Here is a 24300-nt window from a genome sequence, read left to right as displayed (position 1 = left end):
CACTAAAACGTGGCTAGGGTTTGCCTTTTATACTTAGGACAAATAAGAAACCCTAAAAACGTTTTAAAACACTTAGGGTTGAGTTGGAAAAATCTGCAGAAAATCATTCTGCCCGAGTTTCGATCGATCAAGCCTGTCTTTCGATCGATTGAGCCAGGCCAAAAGGCACAATGCTTTCCTACTTTAACTCGATTCCAACTTTACATAAATGCACAACTTTGAGCTAGACTAAAACACTTCTAAACACATTGTTTTGATCATGGTTTGCCAATAATACAAATTAGAGTTCTAAATACATAAAATCCTAAGACTTTAGAACCTAACACCATCAACACCTTTTTGAAATCTTTGGGGGTAGCTATAAGGTTGAATATAACTGTTAAGGTATCATCTTCACATTAATGCGGTCAGAGAGTTAGCTGTAGAGTATTTAATGCAGTGGTAGCAACTTTCTTTTAGATATTTCTTAACTTCCCTTGGTCCTATTCCCTCCAGATGTTTATCCTTACTAGTAGAATCGCCCGAAATGTTGCTCTTGATGGCAGATCAAACATTTTGACCTCTGCTCTGCTTAACTGAGGAGGCATTTCTCCTCAGACTACCTTCCCAAACCTTCATGGCCAGAATCCTTCCATACCCTACTAATTTGTATGTCTTAGCTAATGTCTAACTGTCCTCGAACTACTGAATGTCCTCGGACAAGGCCCATGGCCCAATATACACCCTTGGGCCTTCCATCCCCACAAGCACATATACAAAAATAATTATGAACAAAGTAAAATGTAAAAATTGTTAATTAAATACTTGATCACCTAGGTTTCAACATTAATTAAATGTTAACAAATAATAAAATATCCATCCAAATTTTTGCAATTGCGCCTAAAATAAAAGGCAAAAATATATATATATATATATATATATATATTTTTTAATAAAAGATAGAATTTCTACTCTAGTCTAATCTAAGTGTATATGTGTGTGAAGCTCCCTTCTAGAGACTTGAACTCTGACCCTTGCCCCCCACACCCCATAAACACTTATACTTGTGGAGTGACCACTGCACCAGCGGTGCGCGATGGTTGGGGAGAATAAATTTAGAGAACAAGCTATAGAGTATACATAACTAGCATAGATCTATGCTAAATTATTCCCATTGCCATAGATATTGTCTTGTGTTAAAGAGTCATCAGCAGTTTCACCCTTACCTTCTACCTCCATCACATTCTCAAAACCCAAACCCATATCCACATCACACACATCCATTTGGCTACATGTCCCTCTAATCACCATAACCACTCTATTCTTCCTCCTCTGACCTCTTCCTTCTTCCTCGACAACAACCAGCATAACGAATTGACAAATTGGGCAAGACCCTTGTACCTTGATCAGCTATGACTCGACGCAACTCGAGTGAAACTTTTGCTTGCAAGGCATCTCCCTAGCCTCCTCCAACAACCCTTCTAAACAAATTGCACAGCACTCATCCTTAAGGCTTAAAGATTCCAACCTTGGCATGGCCTCAATCGACTCCTTTGACGCTGGCAAAGCTCTACCTCCTGGATTCTCCATCCTCGATGTGTCATTGTCATTCAGCTAGGTGGCAATATCAAATATGATTAGGGTTCTGACACATTGGAGGTTTAGAACCAGATGGGTCACACCCCTATTTGCTGCTTGTTGAACTAAACGACTGTTAGTAGTTTTTTTTTTTTTTTTTTTTTTATGAAAAACTGATACTAGTTTTTGTGCTTTTGTTGTGTATGAACTTACATTAATGAAGGTATATATTATACTCTTTTAAAGGTTGTATCCAAAAAAAATAGTTCCCCAAAACATAAAGTATCGATCAACTAATGGCCTGTTTGAAAGTTTAGAGAGGGAGGAGAGTATAGGGGAGTAGAGGGGAATGGTTACCCTCCACCTTATTTGGATGTTTTTAAAATTAGTAAGGGGGAAGGGAGTAATTAGCACTTCCCCTTGTTTGGATATTTTAAAAATTAGGATGGAGAGGAAAGGAAATAATTAAAATAGACAAATTTACTCCTATTTGAAAATGGACTTTCAACATTGGTCTATTATTAATTTAGAAAGGGTAAATTGGGAAATTTATCTAGTCAATATTTATCTACTCTACTCTCCCTCCAAATCTCTCCAATTTGGGGGAATTAAAAATGAGGGGTTAGAGGTGGTTGAAACCCCTCCAAACTCTTTCCCCTTCTTCCTTAAAAAACTTCCAAACAAGGTAATTGAATTACTCTCCCTCCCTCTACTCTACTCCCCCTCCTTTTTTAAACTTCAAAACAGGCCATAAGTGATTCTAAAAAACAAATCAAAGGAAAATATGACTGAAATAATTTTCTACCAGGAAGTAACTTTCTACGAAACAAAGTAACAAACCGAACCTAATTTCAAAGAATATCCATTTATACAACTTAAAAAATCTATGATTTTCTTTTTTTGAACGAAGACAATAGAGACATGATTTATTTAATTGGGTTTCTCAAAGCATAAGGTGCAAAAATGTTTCAACCAGATTCCTTTTGTCATATAGTTTCTACATTCTAATGGAGAGCAAGTATTCTTTTCAAAAATATGCTTTGAAGTTTGAAGCCACATGACATAGTAAAGAACCCATTTATGCTGCCACTCGTAGATTAATTTATGAGCTGAGGTACTGTAAGGCCGTGGTGTTCATATCACAATTCTTTAAAATCATTTTATGCTGCCACTTGCAGATTAATTTATGCTGCCACTTGTAGGTAAAAGTCACTAATGAACCTAATCATGAGTGGATAGTGGAAGTTGATGTTTTGGTTCTTCCTACGTTTATATTTATGTATGTCATCATCATCCATGTATATTTATGCATCATGGCGGAGGCTAGGCTTATATGGTGGTGGCGATAAATAATTGAATTTTATTTATTCATTTGTATCTAACCCCACTTTTACTTCTCAAAAAAAAAAAAAAAAATTGTGTCTAACAATAGAATATACCACTAATGGGTCAAATCAGACCTCTAGTGGCGGTTGGTGTGCTCTACTTTGTTCAGTTCCGCATTTGCTATGAAATCATGCACTCATATGCTATTATAATGACTTTTAATGTTCATGTGCAGGTATTCTTGCATGTCTAGATGGGTATAAGTATGGCGATGCCTTCATTCGCAGAAACAATGAAACTTTAAAGGATGACTTATTAATTGTTATTCTACTGTTATTATTCAAGTTTCTTTTTTGGCCCCATATCAATGATTGGGTTATCTCTTTCATGCAGCTCTCTACATTAGTACATCAAAGAGGATAATATTGGCAGATGGCGCTTAGTTTTGATGTTTATCAAGTCATGTAGATGATTAGCAGTCATGAATTTTATGTTTGTATTGTAATGTAAAGATAATTTGGATTTAATGAGGATTAGAAAGAGCTCCTCCAACTTGGAAAAATGAAACTTTTGTTATCTAGTTTGTGATGGAATGAGTTGTTATATGTTTGATTTGAAGAGTGAAGAATGGTTGTCACTGCCTTAAGAATATAATTGATAATCATGATCATGATACCTTGGCCATACTCAACAGATTTAGACATTGAAGACTGCACAACTCATGCCAAGTCACCAGTAACCCGAACTTGAGATTTTGAGAGGTCTTGGATCTTAGATGATATTTCTTCCTCTATTTTTCTGTAGAATAGAATGGCCTATACTTTAGTGTAGTGGTCTGGTTTTGTAATTGGGTAGGACCTGTTCTCATTTCTATATATCTTTCTAGAAGTATTACTTAGAAAAAAAAGAAAAAGAACAGTGCTGCAAGTACAATAATTTCACAACAAATATAGGTAACAAATTGTTATCGGATCTTATTTGGACCATTACTGACATTACTTTTTTTAAAAACCAATTATGAATGACTTGTCACCTAGGTTATGAATATATTATAAAAATGTTGTGACTATAGTTTTGTCGAAAAAAAAACATGGCACGACCAGTCCAAAATCCATCTTCTTTGGCAAGTGGAGATAATCTGTAATTTTTTAGCTAAATTAATTTTTAAGTAAAAAACAGCAGCATTAAGAGAGGGAAAAGAGAAGGAAAAGACATGGATTGGCCCTACTGGAAACCTCCCTTTTCACATGAACAATTCTAAGGAAAAAATATTAGTCCATATATGTTTCTTTTTATAGATACTAAAGATTTGATGATAGTTTTTTAAAAAAGATAAAAGCTGTTTCGTGTATGCGCACAATCAAAACAATTCATTTTTCACAACTAAGAAAAAAAAAGGTAAGAAAGTAAGAAGTCTTTGACTGAAATAATTTTCTACCAGGAAGTAACTTTCTACGAAGCAAAGTAACATACCGAACCTAATTTCAAGGAATATCCATTTATACATCTTAAAAAATCTATGATTTTCTTTTTTTTTTGAACGAAGACATTAGAGACATGATTTATTTAATTGGGTTTCTCAAAGCATAAGGTGCAAAAATGTTTCAACGACTCCTTTTTGTCATATAGTTTCTAAATTCTAATAGAGAGCAAGTATTCTTTTCAAAAATATGCTTTGAAGCCACATGACATAATAAAGAACATATTTATGCTGCCACTTGCAGATTAATTTATGAGCTGAGGTACTGTAAGGCAACCCGTAGTGTTCATATCACAATTCTTTAAAATCATATGCTGCCACTTGCAGATAATTTATGCTGCCACTTGTTCGTAAAAGACACTAATTAACCTAATCATGTGTGGGTAGTGGAAGTTGATGGGTTGGTTCTTCCTACGTTTATATATTATTATTTCTGTTAGTCCTTAAAATCACAATTCTTCTATTGTTTCCAAATACTGAGAGCTTATTTCTGTGAATATCCTGAGAGCTTGTTATCACAGAACCAAACCAAAGATGGCTGAGAATATCCTGAGTGTTGTTGCTGAGGAAATAGTAGGCAAGCTGATTTCACTTGCTACTGAGCAGATCAGCCTCTCTTGGGGCTTCAAGGAGGATCTGAAACGGCTTCGTGATTCGTTGACCACGATTCAAGCTGTGCTGGCTGATGCAGAGAGAAGGCAAGCGAGGGAAGAGCAAGTTAGGCTTTGGCTGCGGAGGCTTAAAGACGTTTCTTATGATGCTGATGATGTGCTGGATGACCTTGCTTATGAGATTCTCCGGAGAAAGGTAGAGATCCAAAACCAAATGAAGAGAAAGGTAAGCTACTTCTTTTCATTTTCAAACCCCATGGCATTCCATTTCAAGATGGCTAACAATGTTAAGAATATTCATGAATCGCTAAACATGATTATTGATGAGGCAAATAAATATGAATTTACTAGAGCGGGACCAATAAATGCAAATCCTGAGATGATCCCAAACCGAGAGCGAGAGACAGACTCCTCTCTTGATCCTTCAGAAGTTGTAGGAAGGGAACATGATGCCTCAAAAATAGTAAAGTTGTTGCTTAATGAAGTCAAACAACAACTCTCGGTCATTCCAATTGTAGGAATGGCGGGTTTGGGAAAGACAACTTTAGCAAAACTGGTGTATAATAATGAGTTATTACAAGAACATTTTGATGAAAAAATATGGGTATGTGTCTCTGATAATTTCAGTAATAAAAGGATCTTGAGCCAAATTCTTGAATCTCTTACCCATAGCTCAAGTATCTTAGAGAATAAGAATGCAATATATGAAAGCCTTAAAAAAGAGTTAAAAGGTAAAAGATATCTTCTCGTACTTGATGATGTATGGAATGAAGATTCTCATGAATGGGATACTTTAAAGGAGAGTTTATTAGGAATTAATCCAAATATTGGAAATAATATTATTGTAACAACTCGTAGTAACAAAGTAGCAGAAATCATGAGAACACTTCCCAAACATAACATGGAAAACTTATTAGACAAAGAATGTTGGGAAATAATCAAGAATAGAGTATCTACAAAAGAAAGAATTCCATTAACACAAGAATTGGAGGATATTGGAAGGGAGATTGCTAAAAGATGTCATGGGATTCCATTAGTTGCAAAGGTTATAGGAGGCTCGATGTCTTGGAAGATTGAGGAAAGTGAATGGTTGAAAATTCAAAACAATATGGTTTGGAATTCCCAAGATGATAACGAATGTATCTTATCGATACTAAAATTAAGTTTCGATCATCTTTATCCACCATCTCTAAAAAGGTGTTTCACATATTGTGCAATTTTCCCCAAAGATTATGCCATGGAAAAGGAAGAACTAGTTCAACATTGGATGGCTGAAGGGTTCCTTCAACCATCTCAGAAACATTTTTCAATGGAGGACGTCGGTTTTGAGTATTTTGATATTTTAATGGGGAATTCCTTATTCCAAGATATAGAAAGGGACAACTCTGGTGATATTATAAGTTGCAAGATGCATGATCTTGTACACGATCCTGCTCTCTCAATTTCAAGATGGGAAACCTTGCATCTAAAGGGCATGGTTAGGGGTGACATTAATGGTATGTCTCATATTCAACGTTTATCTCTTATATCCAATGAACAAAAAACACCAACAATCCCATTATTTAGAGATGACATGGGTAGATTGCGCACAATTTTTTCCATTCGTGCTAGTCTTGGCGATAGGTTATTGGACTTAAAATGTGTACGTGGTCTAACTTTAGTTGGGCGAAATGTAGGTGAGTTGCCCAAGTCAATTGGTGAGTTTAGACATTTGAGGTTTCTCCACATCGAGAAAACCAACATCAAAGAATTACCTATTTCTGTTACCAAGCTCTACAACTTACAAACTCTAATAATCAAGGACTGTCATCTTCTCGAAGAGCTTCCAAATGATCTACGAAATTTGACTAACTTGAGACATATTAACATTAGCAATGAGTACATAAAACAACTGCCAGTCAATATGGGTAAGTTGACTTGCCTTCAAACACTGCCTTTCTTTGTCATTGGTCAAGATGATGGTCATCGAATTGAAGAAGTGGGATGCTTAAGCCAACTCAGAGGAGGATTAAGTATATACAATCTGGAGAATGTGAGAGATAAAGAAGAAGCCAAAACTGCAAATTTAATGGGAAAGACAGGAGTGTGCAAATTGGGATTCCATTGGAGTATTGAAAGAGTAGGAAACAATAATGATGAAGATGTACTGGAAGGCCTTCAACCTCACCAACATTTGAAATGCCTAGAAATAGAAAATTTCAGGGGTGAGAAGTTGCCTTCATGGATATTGGCACGTGATATCTATAGTGGTGGGTTTCTTTTGGGCCATCTGATGGAAATTCGTCTAAAAAACTGTGACAAGTGCAACAAACTTCCTACACTTGGGCATTTACCCCATCTCATGGTTCTTGAAATAGATGGAATGGATAACGTGACATGCATAGGAACAGAATTTTACATTAATTATAGTGGTGAGAGATCAAGTAATAGTGGAGGTGGTAGTGACAGAAATGTGGTATTCCCAGCTTTGAAAAAACTTGTTTTGAAGAAGTTGCCCAACCTAGTGGAATGGAAGGACGCGTTGGAGTTGACAACAATAGAAGCAGTGTTTCCTTGTCTTGAGAAGTTGACCATTGAATCATGTGGCCAATTGACAAGTGCTCCATATCATTTTCTAACTCTTAAGAAGTTAAAGATTTCTGGTATCAAAAGCACGGCATTCGAAAGGATTATCAGCAAGCTTTCCACACTTGCCTCCCTCAAAATTGAGTATATTTTAGAACTTGTTTATTTGCCAGAGCAATTATTCCAGAATAATAGGAGTTTGATGTCAATATTCATAGGGGATTGTTTTGATTTGGTGTCCATCTCGCCGCATCAAGATGTAACCTCTCTCCAATCAATCAAAATAAGAGAATGTGAGAAATTGAGTGAATGGCCGAACGCACTGCGCACCTTTCCTTCTCTTGAGAGGTTTGATGTATTTTTTTGTCCTAATTTGAGATCCTTTCCAAGTCTACAAGGTGCGGGTTCCCGTCTCCGAAGTCTGATGATATCGTGTGGTGACGAAGTTCTACCAACTGGGTTAGAATCCTGCACGTCTCTTTCAGCATTGAGTATAGAGTGTCCAAATCTGATATCAATTCCAGAACTACCAGAATTACATTCTCTTACGAAGTTACAAATTTGCGAATGTTTTTAATCTGAAATCAATTCCAGATCTAGGAGAATTGCATTCTCTCATCGATCTATGCATTGTCAATTGCCAAAAGTTAACGTGTCTGCCAGAGGGGTTAGAGTATGTCACTCGCTTACGGCTTTTGGCGATGGGTGGGTTTTGGGAAGAGTTGGATGCGTTCCCTAGTCTCAGTTCCATCCAACACTTGCACTCGTCTCTTGAAACACTATTATTGGTTGGATGGGATAAACTCAACTCTCTCCCGGACGAAATACAATGCTTCACTTCCCTTAAATCTCTGTGCATATACAGCTTCGATGGACTGGAAGCTTTGCCTGAGTGGTTGTGCAACCTTTCTTCTGTTCAAACACTGCGACTTCGGAACTGCAAGAACTTGATGTATCTGCCCGCATCACAAGCCATGCAATGCCTCACTAAATTAGAATTATTGATTATTTGCACTTGTCCCAAATTAAAGGAAAGATGTGCAAGGGGTAGCGGGGCAGAGTGGTCCAAAATTGCCCATATTCCACATGTCGACGTTAGCAATTGAGTGGTAAGTTTACGCATACCTCAAAATCATATTCTTCAGTTTACTCAATTTCTCTAATACCTATATTCTTAATTGCCCCTAATTTCTTCCTTTTCTTTCTTCAGTTTTCCCAAAATATGTTTCCGGGCACTACGAGAAGTAGTAATTAATCTCATGGAATTTCAACCCACTCCCTAGAAATTAATGGGAAATATTTTATACCTAAGGGTAGCTGCGCAGATTTGTCTAATGTTATTAAAGAAGAAGCAACTTGAGTGGTATGTTTACTCATACCTTATATAATCTTCTCTTCTTTTCTATGATAATCTCATTTCAAAATTGCCCCCAAATTCTTGCTATCTCTCTAGTTTTCACCCTTATTATTACATTTCTATTGTGTATAGCTGGAGGCAAAATCAATCAACTAATCCATACTTAATTGTTTAACCCCATTGGGACAATCGTAATATGATGATGTTTTGTGCACCAGGTGTCCTGTTTTTTGGCCCCTGAAGTCCCTGTTACTATACTTGCCAATATCATTCATTTTTCATGATTTATGAGCTATTTGCACCCAGCTTTTAATACCATTCTATTTTTCGTGGTTTAAATTATTTGTTTGTTATCACGGTTCAACACATTCTTTTGTGCCACATTCTCTCTGACTTAAGAATGAGTGCCACAATAGGTCATACTCTATGCAATATCTGTCTGGTGTCTGCCAACTTGTCAAATAGCTAATGGATACTGGTTTATTTTTTTAATTTCATTAGAAGTATGATTTTTGATGCTCTAATAGACTTGGAAAAACAAAACAATCTTCCTATGGCATGATCATTGACACCCAGTTGGAACACTTCTACTTAAATTACCATACCAAAGCATGCTCTCATTGGCTGATTGGTGATCGAGAATAAATTAACCACTAGAGATTGGCTGTCCCAATGGGATTAAACAGGTGACACTCTGTGTGCTATTCAGAGGTTGTGTTGAAAGCAGGAGCCATCTCTTTTTTTAGTGATCAATAGTTTTCTTATAAAATTAATTTGGATGATTACTGTTGGTACTGGGCTATTACTCAATTGGGACAAGCCTTTATGAGGGCTTTACAACCTAACTTGCCAAGTCACCACTAACCTCAAAAAAAAAATTTCCTCTGTTTTTAGATAGCCATTTATTTATTAGCATACATATGGCGGAAACTGCTGATATTTTACTGTCGCCAATGAAAGGAAGGATGTGCCACGGGAAAAATAGCTCAACTGTCCGAGATTGTCAATATTAAATGAAAATAGAAAGTTAGATCATCCAACATATAACATCTTATAGATATCCACTGGTGAGTCCATCTAAAACAGACTTCCTATCTCTCTTTTTACTATTAATATATATATATATATATATATTTTTTTTTTTTTTTGAGCTTCAAATACTCAATGATCTGCTTGTGACAGCTTGTCTTTCATGACATGTCCACTTTCTTGAAGTTATTCACAAAAATTGGGCATGATGTGTCTGTAGGGTTATTTGGTATTTGATTTTCTATTGGGAGAAATGAGTGCCACCTGTGCACAAATAAGTTCAAATTCTTTAACTAACTGTCAAAAAAAAAAAAAAAAAAAACCTAACAAAGTGTAGGAGAATCATATTTTTCTTTAAAATAAATAAATACAAACTATCAATCAAGTGTCCTGGAAAAAAGCTACTACTGTCAGCTAATGATCAGATTTTTGTCAAATGTTTTACAATTGATCCAGTAATTGCTTAGTTTTCTTGAGATCTAGCTTCTTAATTATAGTTCAAAATAATAGCATTATGTTTATAGTTGTCAGATCTTTTATAGAAGTTAGCAAAACTAAAGCTAAAAGGAAAACGTAAATGGAAGATCACTAACCACCAAGCACCTATGTTCTTATTGGTGAATTAATTTGTTAATCTGAATTCAGTCTTCATCACAATAAATATATTTAAAAAGTCACTCACATAATCGGATCTCCCAGATCAACATTTAGTATATTCTATATGAGAGAAAAGGATTAGGAAAAGAAATCGGGTGCTCTTTCAAGTCAGTAACATTTCATATCGAAAAATTGACCCTCTTCATCCAAAATGGCCAGAACACGTTTTCCTTGATCAAATCCAAGACAGGGAAAAAAATGAATATGATACTTCCTGCTGAACTTAGGCAAGGCAGTAAGGATAGGGAAAATTTTGTTTTTTTTCCACCTATAATAATAGATTCCTTGACCTGCAAAATTTTAAGGTTTGTTTGTAAGCTTAGATATCGATGCATCTTTTCAATCTTCATACTCTGATATATGTAATTTATAAGTGGTGATACATTTCATCATTAAACAATATTTTCAAATTTGTAATTCACAGGTAGCACTTGGACATTCTTGTGAGCTAGCCACTTGTAATTTCTGATTCAGCAGACCTTTCTTTTCCAATGACAAGGATGCTTTACAGATCATCCATTTTGGAGCCAAATCTTCTTTTGGTTACCTAAACTGTTATGCCAACAATGGAATCTCCCAGCAAAGCAATAGGCATGTAATCCTTTTCTATGGAAAGCTTATTTGAAGTTTTCTGGAGTGGTTGATTTATTTCAATTAATATCCATGCGAAGGCTAAGAATACAATCAAAGATGGATTTCTTTATTGTTCACTTTGGAAGAGATATGGAAGGAGCAAGAGTGTCCCAGTACTAGAAGATTGGTTGAAGTCAAAAAAATCACAATAGAAGGAAGTTTAAATTGATTCCAATGAAAGTGTTTCATTAAAATTTGTGAGTTAACCCCATCTCCTCTTCTCTTTAGATTTCTCTCTTCCAACAAAAATAACCTATTAAGATGCCTTACTTTTCTTTTTCTTTTTTAATTTCCCTCCAATTTTCTATGCTATTTGCTAAATTAGTTGTTTGTAATTTTATATACCATCTACTGATGCTGGTTATCCTTCATTCCCAATCAAAGCTGTACTTCAACATGCTAATTATCTAGCATTTCCCAATTAAAGATGTATTGAAGCACAAAACGGTACAAGATTGCCCTTGTTGCAAATATTCAAAAAGATGTTTGAATCTTATTCTAAGATCGAAAGATGGTTTTAGTGACGAAAATTTTCGTCACTATATGTATCTGAATTTTCTTAAAAATAGTTTTAGTGACGAATTTTTTCGTTACTAAATGTACCCGAAAATAGTTTTAGTGACGAAATATTTCGTCACTAAATATGATTTAATAAACTGAAATAGTTTTAGTGACGAAAATATTTTGTCACTAAATATTGTTTTTAGCGAGGAAAACATTTAGTGACGAAACGTTTTCGTCGCTAAAAGTTTTTTTTTTAAAAAACAAATCAGACTTTTAGTGACGAAAAATTTCGTCGCTAGGACTTTTAGCGACGGGGCTACAGCGACGAAACGAATTTCGTCACTAAAAGTCCAATTTCGTCACTAAAGGTTCTTAGTGACGAAAAACAGGACTTTTAGTGACGAATTTTTTCGTCACTAAAAATACATTTTTTTGTAGTGGTTGCATGGCATATGTAGATCTTCAAATATTACTGAACTAAGAAAAAATATATTTTCTTATTTGCACAATTACGTCTCTGAATTTATTTTGATTAGGTTTATATATAAAATTATGGTCAACTTGATAGTATATATAAATATTTAAGTTATCAAGTTTGTAGTAATTGGGTTTTCTACTTGGTCAAATAAAAAACATATGTAGTAACAAGGTTTCTTTTTTAATAAAAATTTTTTTTAAATAAAAAAATAATTAGGGTTCTTTGTATTTATATTAATTTTGAAGGTTCACACTTTGATATATTCGGAACTTACGGGAAGAAATGATGAATGTAAGACTATGAATTCTAAGCTTGTCATTAAGTGAATGTAGAATTCTAAACTCTAAATAGTTATTTTCATATTGTAAATTAATCTGAAGTTATTTTTCTTGTAATAAGAAACTTGCTTAATTTAAAGTTAGTTTTCAAACTTAAAAAATAATCAATGATGTACATTATTTATTCTATTCAAATTAGAGTTGTTCATGAGCTTAAAAGTTGTGATTACTGTATTTTATAAGGAAGAGCATCTTGAAATTCTAATCAAATTGAATGAGACCCTAATAGCATTTTTTTTTTCTTTTTTGAGATCAAATATAATATTGAATAAACTATATTACTAGTAATTCAGATTTCTTGAAAACAGCATTGACACTATATTGATTTTATTCTTTTTTGAGTTATCTATCTTTTCAAATTTTTCTTGAAAACTTCTGTTTTTAGGTCAAGTACTATCTCCTATCAATGTATATAGTATTCCTGACATACTTGTGCATTTCAAATCAAATGTTCATTTGTTATGGTTTCCTAAACTTGAAGCTTTTATGCAAGTGACTTTAGCAGTTAACTCGAGTATGAGGTAAAAGTCTAGAGTTAGCATTTTTATTTATTGATTTCATAAAAATCATTCACTAAAAATCACTTGTGCATACCTCTATTAAAGCATTAAAAAAAACTACCTCCAATTATGTTTTTCCATCAATAATGGGGTTTTCTTCTTGTGAAGCTTTATATTATTGTCTTACCAAACAGGTGACCATAATACTGGATGCTTTTGATTATGCAAACGTTCATAGGATAGATCCTAATCACTTGCATATAAGGTAATGGACCTCTCTCTATAAATTAAAATGATTGGCTATTATTTGATATTTGTAGTACAATATGGTTTCATAACTCATGACTATGATAAGTGTTGACATAAGTAGTTTAAACAACCATGGTGTTGACTGATTCTGATGGCTTCTATCATGATTTTGAAAAAGCCAAGAAGCACAGCTCGTGGTCCAAGCATGGGTAAGTTCTGATTCTTGTCAATGATTTCTATGTCTTTGGTTATGGTGGACGCTAATAGAAAATATATCATAAAGGTTCTACTTGGTGTTTCACTCATTGAAACATCGGATAGCCAATGAGCTCTAGCTCAACTGACACTTCCTCTTATTTTGTGTGATATTTTATATACAAAATTCTGATTACTTGTTACCATCTTTAAAGTTTTAAGTTATCAATTTGTGTTACTTAGGGCTCTTTGTATTTGTTCAAATTTTGAAGATTCACCATTAGGTATATCTAAAATCTATGAGAAGAAATTCCAATTGTATGACTAAATTCTAAGATTGTCATTAGGTGAGCCGAGAATTTGAAACTCCATAATAGTTTGTTGATGTTGTGAATTAATTTGAAGTTGTTTTTTCTTTTAATAAATTAGTTAGTTTGAAGTTAGTTTTCAAACTTGAAAAATAATCAATGATATTCATTATTTATTTTGTCCTACAGTTTTACACGAGCTTAAAAGTCCTTGAAGTTAGTATTCAAACTTGAAAAGATTCATCAATGACGGACATTATTTATTCTGTCCTTATTAGAGTTTTACCTAAAATTAAAAGTCTTGGTTACTGTATTCCATAAAGAAGGGCATCTTGAGATTCATTTCAAATCAAATTGAATGAGACCTTGATTCCATAATTTATTTTTTGGGATCAAATTATGATATAGTATAAGCCATATTACCATTAATTAAGATTGCCTTGAAGATTACATTGAAACTATGTTGATTAATTTGATTCTCTTAGAGTTTTCTTTCTTTTTAATTTTTTTCATCGAAATATTTGTTTTTAGGTCAACTGGAGCCATATTGTATATGTATTTGCAAGTGTTGATCACTACGCCATACTTGGAAACACTATCAATAGTGCATTAGGTGAGGCCTAGGTTTTTCCAATGCTTTCATGATCGTTGCTTCCATAATCTATTTATGTATATGTTATTCCTAACAATTCCTCTACCTTTCATATCAAATGTTAATTTGTTAAGGTTTCTTAACTTAAAGCATCTATGCTGGTGACTTCAACACTTTACTAGATCATGAGATAGACATCTATAGTTAGCCTTTTTACTTTTTAAATTCATCAAAAAATTTCATTAAAAATACTTATAAAAAAAAATTCACTAAAATTCACTTGTATATATCTCTATTAGAACATATAAAAATTCTATCAACAATTAACTTTTGTCACTTATGATCAGTATTGACATAAGTAGTTCAAACTACCTTAATATTCATATTTGATAGACTTTGATGAATATTGTCATGGTTTTGCAAAAAGCAAGATCCAGCTCATGCTTCAAGCAAGTGATAGATGGCAACTTCTTTGTTTTGAGCATACCTTTAAATTCACCATTCAATTTTCCTGAGTCTTTTACTTTTTTAGTAATTATCTTATTCTATTATAAAAATTATTTTGTTGTCATGTGTTGTAGGCACTTGAGGAAATTTATCTATTCTTTCTGGTTGGAGAAATAATATTATACTTTGGAGCTGATGAAAGTTGGTAAGTCCTCTCAAAACTTCTCCTCCTCTTTTATTGTCTTTCTTATTCTTAACCATTATATTATTTATGCAGTTATTCTCCCATCAGCTATCATCTTTTAAGTTCTCTCTTCTTATGCAGTTATCATCTTTTTCACCCCTCGGTTTATCCTTCTTGTTTCTTGGAATGATTTTCACGTTTAAGGTTTAGAGACTATTAATCTATGGGTTTGCTGGAGCAAGAACTTATGAATCTAATTTTTCTCGTATTCCAACCATTGAGATAACTAATTATAAATAATACAATCCCAGCTCCTCTGTTTTTTATTTCTAAAATCAATAAAAATTTTCCCATTGAGATTGTTAATAATTCTTTTTCTTTTTTTGATAAATAACGTAAGAACATTTTATTAAAGAAATAGTCAACCCAAATACACTAGAAATGTACTATAGTGGCAAAAATTAAGAACCCTAGAATACAATGATCAACTAGAATAGGGAGGGACAAACAAGAACATGAAGGCAAAACTAAGCTCCATTCATGGAGAGTACGGAAGAAAAAAGACCTTATATCAAGGAAAGACCATTTACAATCCTTAAAGGATCTAGCATTCATTCCAGCCATAAACACTAAAACAAAAAGTGTGGCACAAAGCTCTAGAAATCTATACTTCTCTGTCTTCCAAACTTGCCGTGCCAAGAAGCCAACAACTCAATAACTTTATATGACATAACCCAATGGATACCAAACAAACAAAATCCCATAGAAAAAGAGCTTCAAATTTGAGATATAACTAATAAAATCCATAATTGAGATTGTTTTTTAATAGTTCTTTCTCATTTTCATTTTCAATGTGCAGGCATAAACTTCTTGCAGGCTTCCTATAGATTTTCCAAAATTTTGGATTTTAATACATGGCCATATATGTTAGTTGCAGTAATCTCTCCTGAATGATCGTTCCAATTTTTTTGTGGATTTTGTGTTTTACATTTATTCTTAAATTTTAAAAAAAATATATATCATTTAGTCATTGTTGTTCTAGTATAAGGCCTTCTATGTTAATTAAGTAGTGTTAAACATCTTATTAGCTTTTTTGAAACTTAAATAAGTTTTATATTTAACAGCAGGCCCTCATATTTTGTCCAGATAGAGAAAAAGGAGAATTATCTTCAAGTGCTGCACGAAATACTTAAAGACTTCAAGAAGCTGATATGCTCCCTTACAATATGCTGTTGATTTCTTATTTCCCTCATTTAAAAGAAGGAAATGCCAAGGGAAACGGTCGTTATTATCCCAGGATTGCTCTTATTCAAATGTTAGAGATATCATAAAAAGCAAGTGATAAGTCCCTCCAAATTTGAAGTCTAAATCTTTTCTCTTTTCTTTAAATATCAAATACCAAATATATGTCTTCAAAAAAAAAAAAAAAAACCCAAATATATGCTGAAATATGCTATATTAACCCAAGCGCAAATTACATAAAAACCCAGGAAACAATACATCAACAATAAACATTACAAACAAACTTTTGTTATTGAATTAAGCTAACAATAAAACATGACTTCTCATATGCTATTTATAACTGATCTTGGATTTCATTGCTAATATACTCATTTTTACCAAGTCGTTCATCACATCAGGGCATAATGTCTTTGTAGAGCTATTGTTACATTTCAATTGGGAGAAGTGTTGAAATTCATTAGTGTGGGAAAAAAGTTCAGGTACTTCTTTTTGTTGAGACTTTATTGAGTTTATTATCTTCAACATGGCATAATGCATGAGAAACTCAGTTTTTTTAATAATCCATTTTCCTAAAAAACATTATAATACAAGCACATGACTGGTATTTTACAAATCTTATACAGTTAAAAAGTTTCAATCAAACTTGCAGTTTTTGTCATTTTCAACAGTTCTCCAAATAGTTAATTATTTATCATAGATCTATCTTGTGATTTGTTGTCCAAGGTCCTAGTAGTACACTTAGAAAGTTGTTGATTGCTGAAAATTGTACATATAGGTGCGGTTTGGATAGCTGAAAAGGCAGCGCATTTTGCGTCTGCGTTTCCTCTTTTTTTTTTTTTTTTTTTAAGAGTCGTGATTGTTGACTTTTCTGCGTGAGTAATGCATAGTAGTGGGTCCCGTGCATTGTTTAGGGACCCACAAACCTTACTTTTTAGCAATTTTTCATTAAAAATGGGTCACACGGTACTATTCACATATTTAAAAATTATTTTGCTACAGTGTTTTCAGTTTTCAGCTGTATCCAAACGGACCTATAAAAATATATAAAAAGTATTGGTGATTATCCGACAACAATTTGGTAATTGAAGCTGTGATTTTTTCAATCGAAACACATCTTGAACCCTTTCACACCACTTCAATTTGTTACCAACAACACAATTAGAAATTCTCACATGGGAGAAAATCTTTGCTTCATCTTTTTCAACTCACTGCACTAACATATTTGAACATCATTGACTCAAATAAACAATCTTATATGGTAATTGGAAAGCTTTCATTTCTACATGAGCTATACATTTGCAAGAAGCTACATAATCTAACCATGTTGGAAGTGGCACATTGCCTCACTAAATTACAAATGCTAATGATATTTCAATTTCCAAATTTTATGTCATGTAGGATTGCACAAAATGGTCTAAGATTGCTCATGGACTTTGTCTGAGTTATATATTATCCTTCTTTTTTGCAATAGTATTTTCCAGAAAGCCAAGTTATGGTCAAGATGCAATGATATGGTTATAAACATTAGCCATATATGTCTCATCAAAAATTTCAATTGTATTCAGCTCCTCTCCTCTAGAAAGGGACTGGCTGCCTTTTTGTAAAGGACTTCTTTGCCATTTACTGGTATAACCTTCATTTTGCAAGTCAATAATTATTTTTAGCTTTAATAGCATAATGATTTTTAATGCATGATTGATTTAAATTTATGGATTTCCTTGTAATTAATTTTCTTGCTAACACAATCATCATATGTTACATAGTGTGCATATAGAGATCTCCTTCCTTTATCTAAAATGCATAACCTGCAACATATTGTACATATGTTGACTACTCGTTGTTTGATAAATTATTAGCAATTTCTAAATGGGGATCAAGTACTTCAGATAACATTACTTACAGTTTTGAAGACAATGAAGAGGAAAAAAAGAAGATAAAAATCATGATATCTAGATAAATTTTTCTCCATTAAATTTTTTAGTCAAGATACAAATCAAAGGAAGGGGGAAGGGGTGAAATAGAGCTTCTGGCCATTCTTTTAAGATAGGGTGCATCGTTGGAAATTAAAGAGATACCACTTCACTATAAAAGGTGACTGGTGAATTTTAGAATTATTCTTGGTAGATAAACATCTGAATGGTGCTTGCTGCACACCACTTCAATTTGTTAGGAATGGACTATGAAAACATACATTTACAAGCACTTATGATGCCTTTTAATCTTTATGTGCATATATTCTTACAAGTCTGGATGGTTATATAGACATGACAATGGTGCAAACATAAGAAAATGTCTAAGGGCAGTTGAAAATTAACTACGGTGATGCTTTCATTCACAGAAATAACGGTAATTAAGAATTGCATTTTTTTTTTACTGTTATTATTCAAATTTCTTTTTTTGGTCCATACCATATTTTACTTGACAGACAATGATTGGGATATCTCTTTTTATGCAGTTCTCTACATTAGTATAAGTCATGTAGATCATTTGCAGTTATACTTTTAATGTAAGATAATGTGGATTTTAGAAATGAGGACTGGAAGATCTTCTCCAATGAAATGAGCTATCAAATGTTTTTGAAGAGTGATGCCTTATTGCTATTGTGATGAATGGTATCATTGATTTAATGGTATTATCAATGATGATGATGATGATTGTTGAGTTGGTGGCTTGACATTGTTTAAGCAATGTTGCCGTGTACTTGGTTTCAGATGGTGTGCGCCACTACACTTCCTCTCCACGCAAAGATTAGCCAACCTTATCGGTTCATGTTGTAAACCTAAACTATTATATACATGCGGTCTTGTTAATTGTTGTGTGACAAAAAAAAAAAAAAAAAAAAAGAGAGAGAGAGCGTTCAAGTGGTGCTTTGTTTAAGAGAAATTATAGGATTGTTGTGTGACAAAGAATAGAGTTAAAAAAATAAATAAATAAATAAATAAAAGAGAGAGAGTTCAAGTGGTGCTTTGTTTAAGAGAAATTATAGGTTTCTCTTGTTACGTGATTTTGGTGAGAGTGTTCTTTGGGTGTATTGGTGTTTCGGTTTTGTGATAGCAACTTTATACTATCTTTGTAATTGGTCCTATTTTCATAGTGAAACTTTGTTCTTAATACCGCCCGTGGATGTAGGCCTATGGCTAAACCACATAAATATTTGTGTTTTCTCCTGTGATTGTCTTTTCTGTTTTTCTATCATTTGGTTTCACACAACAAATAAATATCAATGCTTTCATTATCGATGACTCATCCTTAACAAGAATTACTTTGCAGCTTCCTTAGTGGTGAGTGGTCCTCAAAATTGGGTCCCTCCATATTGTTTATTTATTACAATCAATGTGGATGGTGTTGTTAGCCCTTATTATTCTTCTATGGCTATAATAGTTAGGAATTGGAGAAGGGAGTTGGTGTTTGCTTGCTCCCAAAAGGTAAACACCACCATCCCGCTTCAAGTTGAAGTTAATGCAATTAAATGGCATGGGCTTTGTTGTTGTCAATCTAGAGGCCTCACCCATCCTCATTGAGACAGATTCTAAGGTATGCTATGATGCCCTTGTTAATTCTACCTCAGCTTCTCCATGGAGGATTCGTCCCATTTGCTCAGACTTACAAGGCTTGTTTTCTTACTGTCCTAATGTTTCAATTTTTTGGGTGTCTAGGCTTGCTAATGTAGCAGCCCATACGTTAGCTAAATGGTCTCTCTAATGTAATGTTTTTGACTCTTTTGATGTGGGTAGGGACGGACCCAAGTGGGTACTCAAGGGGCTCCCCCCACCCCCCCCCGGTGTCCAATTTTTTTTTAGTTATTATATATTTTATTTTTATAGTTGGCCCCTTTTCAAAACCTTTGGCCCCTCCTCTCAATAAGTCTAGCTAGTTTCACCCAAATAGCAACTATCCAACTCCAAAACTTAATAAAAACAATAAAAACATTCACAATAGTGATTGTATTTTAGCAAAAAAAAAAAAAATTATATATATATATATATATATTACTACCAAAGAACCAAAAAATCACATGTTATTGGAGAAGTTAAATCTAAATATTTTGCAACTATAGTAAATTGGTATAAATAATTAAATACTAGTTGACTGTAACAAGTTACCAAAAATAAAATACAATATTTTATTAAGATTATATCTTTTCCTTCAATTAAAAAACTCAAATTCTCTCGCTTCTTTTATTATTTTAGTAAGTTTTTTTTTATATTATTTTAAATGAAGTGATAAAAAAAAAAATTGATATTTGGTGTATTGTAAAGTGGGGTGATAAAATAAATAAAATAACTTTTTGAGATACTAAAAACTAAAATTTTTAGCATCACCACTGCGAATGCTCTTACTTCAACAACAACAAAAATCCTAGTCAACTCAGTATTAATTTTTTTTTTTTTTTTTGTCTTTATTGATAAATAATTGCATCTTAATATATTTAAAAACAATGATTTTTACTATTTATAATTTTTTAATACTATATAAATTCCTATTTGGAGTTAAATCTTAGGACCATCCCTAGATGTGGGTAACTGCCTCTCATATTTTGAGTCTATTATGAGGAGTGAAGCTTGTTTGCTTTTTTCTTTGGTTAATAAAGTCTTTCTTTCATTAAATAAATAAATAAATAAAAAAGGAGGGGCGCGGCTCCAATTCCCACAATCATGGATGTATGAAAAACATGGGATTCGAGAGTTCGATAGTACTAGATTTACCTCTGGCATATTTCAGAACGTTTGGGTGTATTGACTTTGGTGTCTTATAATAGGTGCAACCATGTAGGAAAACAATGTAAGAAAGGCCATTAATATTGGGGCCTGGGCTATCACTTCCAAACCTACTTAGGGCCCAGGCTTAAGGCCCACTATACAAAATATATATATATATATATATATATATGTATGTATATATATATATTCAAAGGGAAATTAAGGCCTCCAAAATTGTACAATAGTGTTCCAAAAATGTCCCAAAAATTGTAGAATGGTAATTGAATTTTTTTTAATGGAAAGAAAAATTGGTGTGTTTTGTTTTCTTTCACCCCATCTCTAAAAAGTCCCTCAGAATATTGAGTTAATAGGAATTCAACCCAATTAAAATCTTAAATAATTTTGCTAAAACAATTGCTGTGAGTGTCTCTAATAATTATTGAGAATCAACTTTCTCAACAATAACTTGAGACTTTACCTTTTGTAAATCAAACTCTTAAATAACATATTACATTATTAAGTGAAATTGTAATAATATCCTTAATTAGAAACTATTGTTCTACACTTTAAAAGTTATTTTATTTTTGTAATATTATAATTTGAAGTGGATTAGCTATTTTCAATTGTAAAGAGTTGTTGAAAAACCTAAATACAAATGCTTAATTAATAGTAATATTATATCTCAAAAACAAGACAAATGATTTAAAGAAAAAAAATATAATATATAAAGTTAAATAAATAATATTTAATTAGTATTGATTAATGTAGAAAGCTCCATTTAAACTCATTGTCTTAACTCTTAAGCCCTAAAATATATATTTTTTCTCATTGAATATCTCTAATTTCTTACCCTTTTTAACTGTATGTGAAATATGTGAATTTTTTTGGGCAAAATATATTACATGAAATTTATTTAATTTTGTAGCTTGCAATTACATGCCATAAATTTGATATTAAATGTTATATGCCTTACATTTAAATAAAAATTTAAAGAAATAAAAGGAATGAATAATAAATTGGAAGGTGGATGTTATCCCATAAAAACGTCCAAAAAGCAAAACAATTGTTCCTTCCTCATCAAGCAAATATACGAAATAATTATGAACAAATAAAATTACGCTTTTTAAAATACTAAAATTGTTTATTAAAACCTGACCACCTAGGTTTCAACATTATATGTGAAAAAAAAAATAAAAAAAATCCATCTAAATTCCATAAATTCCCTAGAAAAGAAAAATGAAGCAAAAGTAAATGAACAAATAACAGCCTATATAATATAGCATATTGGCATAGCCATCTCTCTTGTCTTGTGTTGACGAGTCATCAGCAATTGCAACCTCACCTTCACCTTCTTCTTCCTCCACCAAAATCTGAAAATCAGAATCCATATAGTCTTCATAGAAATCCATTTGGCCACCTATCCCTCTAGTCACCATAACCACCCTATTCTTCCTCCTCTGACCTCTTCCTTCTTCCTCGACAACCGGCATACCGAATCGACAAATCGGGCACGACCCTTGTACCTTGAGCCATGACTCGATGCAACTCGAGTGAAACTTGTGCTTGCAAGGCATCTCTCGAGCCTCCCCACCTCTCTCGTACCCTTCCAAGCAAACCGCACAGTGCTCATCCTCCTTAAGGCTTAAAGATTCCAACCTTGGCATGGCCTCGATTGAGTCCTTTGACGCTGGCAAAGCCCTTCCTCCTCGATTCTCCAACGTCGAACTGTCGTCGTTGAGCCAGGTGGCAACCTCGAATATGAGTAGACATTGCATACATTCGAGGTTTACCACCAGATGGGTCATGCCCAGGCTCGCTGCTTCGTGAACTAAACGACTGATACGTTGGACAATGAGGCTGAGGGTCTCTTGGGTTTGGGGTTCTGACATGTTTGAAATTCACTCACACAATCACAAAAACAGAGACAAAGATGGTGTTATGAGATATGAGACACAATTTATAGAGGAGAAAAACCGAAGGTTTAGACTTCAGAATCTGATAGAAGTTTTACAACAAAAGCTTAAGCTGGAAAAATTGTCCTCTGATATGCTCTCACAGATTAGTAGACAGTAGATACGCTTATCTATCTCGCATGTGCAACTCATAGTCCGTTTAAAAAAACATAGTCATCTTAAAATACAATATTTTTGACATGCTGGCATGGTAAGATATATATTTGGATTACTGTTACTACACATAATGGTTGGTTTTCTTCATCTAATTATACAAAGTAATGTTAAGATAGAACCTGTTATGCATGCTTACATGAAAAAGATGTATATTAAATTAGAATTATATTATACTGATATATTCAAGAATATTGTAGTTTTTTTTTGTAGTTAAATTAAGACTTAAAATTATTTTTAGTGCAGACATATAGTATTCAATTTTTCATCTCTCAACTATCAAATTATAAAAAAAAAAATATAATATTATTTATATATATATTTATTTATTTATATTATCATCAATCACACTATACCATCTTAAAAATTATAAAATTTTTTATTTAGAGATCTATACACAAAAACATCTGTGATTAATTACTACAATTTTAATTTATTTTATTGAAAATAATAACCTTGTTTGTACTTTTATTTTGTATAAACTTAGATTAAAGAGGGTATGTAATCAATGTCAGAGCCACCCACGTACATGGTCCCCCCCCCCCCCTCCCCTTTTAATTTTTATTCTTATTATTATAATATATGTATATTTTAATTTTTTTACCCAAAAATAATAAGAGTTATCCAAAATAGGAAAATATTGATCAATTACTCTAGTAATTCAAAAAATAAATAAAAATCTAAGACTAGATGTTCTCCTCCTTTCTTGGGGAGTTTTGTTGATGTGTCCCTTGTTAAAGTTCTTTTACCATGTATTTGTGTTGCTCTGTCTCTTGCTAATATTGAAAAATAGAATGAGGCGGGCATTGTTTAATTAGAAAAATGCCATTTTTTTTTCTTTCCCATTATATAATATGATTCTGAATAAATAAAATCTACTATCATTTCTTCATAAAAAAGAATAAGTTGATATACAATCACAATAGAGTTTCATTTATAAGAATTAAGTAGTAAATTTTATAAATAAATATTAGAACTCCTCAATTTTTAATCACTAAGATTCTTACAAATTATTTAGCATTGATGATAATTTCTATTCTCAAAATTTTATTAAACATAAAGCAAGAAAGAAAGAAAAAACTCAGACTTCATTTGTAACATTTTAAGTTTGATTTTTTAAAGCATCAATATAGAAATAACAATTGATGAGGTTTTGCAAAATAATTGATGATACTGTTTTGAATCTTTTCATCATAATTGATAATTTTTATTAATTTATATG

General features: G+C 32.7%; 2 protein-coding genes across 2 annotated transcripts; one reads left to right on the top strand and one right to left on the bottom strand.

The window, feature by feature from the left end:
* Positions 1-4897: 4897 nt before the first annotated feature.
* Positions 4898-8116, top strand: LOC115985628 (putative disease resistance protein RGA3). The gene has a single exon (XM_031108552.1). The coding sequence runs from the start codon at positions 4898-4900 to the stop codon at positions 8114-8116; it is 3219 nt and encodes a 1072-aa protein (XP_030964412.1).
* Positions 8117-22157: 14041 nt separating this feature from the next.
* Positions 22158-22841, bottom strand: LOC115985627 (E3 ubiquitin-protein ligase MPSR1-like). The gene is made up of 2 exons (XM_031108551.1): positions 22290-22841; positions 22158-22175 (listed from the first exon to the last, which is right to left on the bottom strand). The coding sequence occupies exons 1-2, from the start codon at positions 22839-22841 to the stop codon at positions 22158-22160; spliced, it is 570 nt and encodes a 189-aa protein (XP_030964411.1).
* Between the last annotated feature and the right edge of the window lie 1459 nt (positions 22842-24300).

The sequence above is a fragment of the Quercus lobata genome, chromosome 4, assembly GCF_001633185.2.
Source record: "Quercus lobata isolate SW786 chromosome 4, ValleyOak3.0 Primary Assembly, whole genome shotgun sequence".
Classification (NCBI taxonomy): Eukaryota; Viridiplantae; Streptophyta; class Magnoliopsida; order Fagales; family Fagaceae; genus Quercus; species Quercus lobata.
Note: the sequence above shows the minus strand (reverse complement) of the source record. Positions and strands in the feature narration are given on the sequence as shown.